Source organism: Copadichromis virginalis, linkage group LG12 (assembly GCF_057382275.1).
Source record: "Copadichromis virginalis isolate Kocher_CV1m ecotype Utaka linkage group LG12, C_Virginalis_male_GT1.1, whole genome shotgun sequence".
NCBI lineage: Eukaryota > Metazoa > Chordata > Actinopteri > Cichliformes > Cichlidae > Copadichromis > Copadichromis virginalis.
The window spans coordinates 19,050,490-19,054,779 of record NC_140629.1 but is presented as its reverse complement, the minus strand read 5'-3'; the positions used below and the strand labels follow the sequence as shown (position 1 = coordinate 19,054,779).

General features: G+C 44.7%; 1 protein-coding gene across 1 annotated transcript; it reads right to left on the bottom strand.

Moving 5' to 3' along the window:
- Positions 1 to 1,447: 1,447 nt before the first annotated feature.
- LOC146696833 (uncharacterized) lies at positions 1,448 to 3,977 on the bottom strand. Its single transcript, XM_085475154.1, has one exon. The coding sequence runs from the start codon at positions 3,674 to 3,676 to the stop codon at positions 2,054 to 2,056; it is 1,623 nt and encodes a 540-aa protein (XP_085331280.1). The 5' UTR covers positions 3,677 to 3,977; the 3' UTR covers positions 1,448 to 2,053.
- Between the last annotated feature and the right edge of the window lie 313 nt (positions 3,978 to 4,290).

Below are 4,290 nucleotides of genomic sequence, written 5' to 3'. Positions count from 1 at the left end.
ATGAAGTTCAGCTGGCACTGGCACAGGAGGGTTTGTTAGCCTGTCAACTGTGGAAAATAAGACCCGAGCATTATGACTGTTTTTAGTGATGATGTCAGAGAAGTAGGACCTCCTTGCACTCCTCAGTTGTAAATTATAATTGTGAAGTTTCTCTTTATAGATGTTGAAGGAAACTGTTTCCAGGGCCTACTCCGTGGATCGGCTTCCTCCGAGGCGTGGACGTCTATCAGCAGAGAATGTACCTTCACCTATCAGCAGAGAATGTCCCTTAGTCTGTAACACAGTCAAATATATTCTCAAGTAATATTCAAGCATGCCATTCAGCGTGTTAGTACGAGCAGCTCGGGAGCAGCTTGGGAGAACAAGAAAACAGAGACTGCTTTAGATTGTCTTCCCAAAGTGACTCAACTTTATTCACAAGTACAACAGTTTATATAGAGGGTAAAATTCATGAGACAGCAGATTTATCAGTTTAAACCAGTACAGACCAAGATAAGGCAGCGTCTTCCTGCCCTTGGGTGAAGAAGCATCCTTTGTGTAGTTTATTAGTTCAGCTACAATTGTGATTATCTCAGCGACATATTTTCAAGGCACAAAACGAAGAGTTCTTTCATTAGTGAAATCTGAAACAAACCATTTGGCCTTCAACAGGCGTCTAAAAGATTAAGAAACTAATGTAGCTGAGGGAGTGATCTCTGTGGTATTTCAACCTTGTACCAGCCTGTGATTCTCACACATCAATTCTTGGGTCAAAGAGAAAAATAACTAAAACAAAGGGGCCTTATTGAATGACAGAGTTTTCCTGCATAATGTCACTATAAAACAATATCCAGTAAATGCTCCCATGGTGCTAAAATACCTAACAGATGTCATAGTGAACCTGGAGGTTTGTTTTTCTCCATCTGCGCTCAGCTTTCCTACACTCTCTTTTTTCATTTTTCACTAGTGTGGAGTTTCTCCATGGAGACTTTTTCCTTCCAGAGATAACCTTCACCTTAATGGGAGCAATTGTATCCATTACATTTAACATTTTTAAATTGAAGCTATTGACGAGCTCATTGACTGAACCTCTGGACAGGTCAGGTGTTAATGGGAAGACCTGGTTAAAGATCTCACTACTGTGTTCAGTTATACACCGTTTTGTGATCACTGCTGTTGATATATTTGTGTGGGCTGAGATTTTACTTTCAAAGAAAACACAGTAATGATCAGACAGGCCCACATCAGACACAGTAATGTTTGAAATGCTCAGGCCCTTGGATATCAGTAGGTCAAGAGTGTGTCCTCTATTATGTGTGGCCTCTGTTGCATGCTGAGTCAGCCCAAAGTTGCCCAGAGTGTTGCTCAGATCTTTAGTCCCTTTGTCCTGAGGGTTGTCCACATGGATGTTAAAATCCCCAACAATAATTACACAGTCGAAATCAACACAGATCACAGACAGCAGTTCACTGAGGTCATTAAACAAGTCTGTGTAGTATTTGGGAGGCCTGTAAACATTAAGAAACACAACTTTGGATGGGGCCTTCAGCTGTAAAGCCACATATTCAAAAGACTGAAAACTTCCAGGGGATAGCTGCTTACATTGAAATGATTCATTAAATAGGACAGCAACCCCTCCTCCTCTCCTGCTCACCCTGGCCTCACTGATAAAACTGTAGTTAGGAGGGGTCGTCTCGATGAGAACAGCTCCACTGTTACTTTGGTCCAACCAAGTTTCAGTTAAAAACATAAAATCAAGGCTGTGCTCAGTGATTAAATCATTAATTAAAAATGTTTTCCCAGCTAACGATCTAACGTTTAATAAAGCCAACTTAAGTGTTTTAGAGGTATTACTTGTCCCCTCGTGTTTGGGAGCAGTCTGTGGCACACAAGGTATGTTTACTATATTTAAAGATCTTTTAGAGTGCATTTCTCTGTGTTTTGACCAGGCCACATGTCTCCTTCTGTCACCTAAAAGTACAGAGATTTTAAAACCTTCTAGTAAACAGGGTCCCAGCTTCTCCTGGGAAAAGTCACCACTGCCATAATCCTCGCAGCCTGGACCCTCCACACATCACACATCAGACTTCGGAGACAGAGCATGAAGGTGGTAAGGAGGAACTAAAGGGGGCGAGGCTGAGCAATGTGACTTCGATTGCTCTGTTGAGGGTGGGGCTCGATGGCGAACCTTTGGCCGCTCTGGTGGGGGGTTTATGGGGGACAAAAAGGGATTGGGCCGGGGGGTAGATCTGAGCCCAGCATTGACCCGCTCCATCATCTCCTCAGTGAATTTCAGGTGTGGGGAGGAGGGAGAAAGGGAGGGGGAGGAGGGTGATGGGGGTGATGGCCTGTCAGGGGTTTGGGGGACTGGGGAAGATCGTGGTCCCTGGTCCTGGTCCTGGTCATTGGTGTTGTTGAGAGAGTTGGAGGCAAATAGGGACCCCTCTTCTTGCCTCAGATGTCTCTCCTTTCTGAGGCTCTTCCCGGGTGGGGGCAGATGGAGCTCCTCCTCAAGGTTTCTGCTGGGCTTTGTCTGTTCTTGGAGTACTGTTTGTTCCTCTTTATGAGATAACTCCTCGTTTATCTCAGCCTTGGCACCAAGCACAGATGGATGACGTATGGAATAAAACAAGTTGGAGGTGAACAGTTTCACCCCTGACTTGTTAAAATTAAATCCATTTGCTTTAAACAGATGCCTGCGTTCCCAAAAAATATTAAAGTTGTTGATAAAATGCACTGAGTGGTCAGCACATGCTGATATAAGCCATTTATTCAGTGTAAACAACCTGCTGAATCTCTCGTCTCCTCCTCTGACCGGCGGTACAGGTCCACTGATGAATACAGCTGCATTCAGAGAGTTTGCAGTATTTAATAATCCAGTAAAGTCCCGTTTCAGAACCTCCAACTGTTGTTTGGACACATCGTTTGACCCTGTATGCAGAACAATGTTTGTCACAGTTGGATATTCCTCTGCAATTTGAAGAATTCTCTCCTTCAGGTTGTTGACCATATCGTTAGGAAAGCAGAGGACTTTAGTGTTCTTACCGCACATCCTTTGTACATCCTTTACGGCAGAGTCACCCACAATCAGAGTTTCAGGCCTAGCCTTTAGCTTTCCCAGTGGCCTTTTACTTTTGAAAAGATTTTCGGACCTTACTTCGCTACTTTTAGATGGATGGTTGTCCGATATAGATCCAGGGTCCTTTGATAGTGGAGCAAATCTGTTGTGCAGTTTCACATTCAGTTGTTTTGAAGGTTTGTTGTTAACCTTCCTATTCACGGTTGTCCAGTCCTGTTTCCTCTCGTATACAGGGGTAGAAGAGCTTCTCTGTCTCGTAGGAAGTGAAGGCCAGTCGGTTTCAGAGATTTCAGCTCGCTGTGCCCTGCCTGTGATACGTCCTCCCCCTTCTAGGAGACATGATTTATGTCTTGGTTTTGCACCAAGACAGTCCAAGGGGGGATTATCGCTTGAGGATTTATAATAGTGCACAAAGTCTACTTTCTTGGTCATGTTATCTGTGCTCCTTAGCTGTGTACTAGCTTGCTCATCGCCATTGTTTTGAATCAAAGGCAAGGTTGTTTCATTTCCACACAGTCCATTTACCTCCACGTTTACTTCTAAGCGATGAATTTTTGTCTCCAGTACTGCAATCTTCTGCAGGAGGCTGTGGTAGTCATCTGTGGAGAGGGAAGGCATCTTGTTGCTAGTTAGCCTAGCGGTTAGCACCTTTCCAGGGTATTGAGGCTGCTCGGTGCCCAGACGCTGTAATCAGGCTTCAGCTGTGTCTAGGCCACAGACACACGGAGCGCTGAGGATAAGGTAACTATAAAAATGTTGCTGTTTCTGTTAAGAACACTTTAGTCCTAATGATCTATAAGTGTCCAGAAGCTATCGCAGGTAAGCTCATACGGAAAAAAGGGAAAAAATCAGCATAAAAATCAATAAAAATCAATAAAAGAAGCAAAGCATTTAAAGAGCAAAGAGATGAAGCGTCCACACTCACCAAGGGGGACCCACTAGAGGCTTCCACTCACACCCAAGGAAGGGTTCTGTTGTGTTTGGGTGCAATATGCTCAGTTCATGTTTGGAGGTGAATAAAGTTGGAGTGTAAAACTAGAGCTCCTGTATCGTGTGTCCCATGCCTCCATATTGGTGACCCTACCTTGAACACGCAGCAAACCATGGAGTTCGCCCTGGACACGCCGCTACTGCTGGCCCTCTGCCTCCTGCTGCGGCTACATTTGCCGTGGCGCTCCAGTTGTGGCTCCATGACCCCTCGTCATGGTTCATCCACGTGGAGGCTCAGTTTG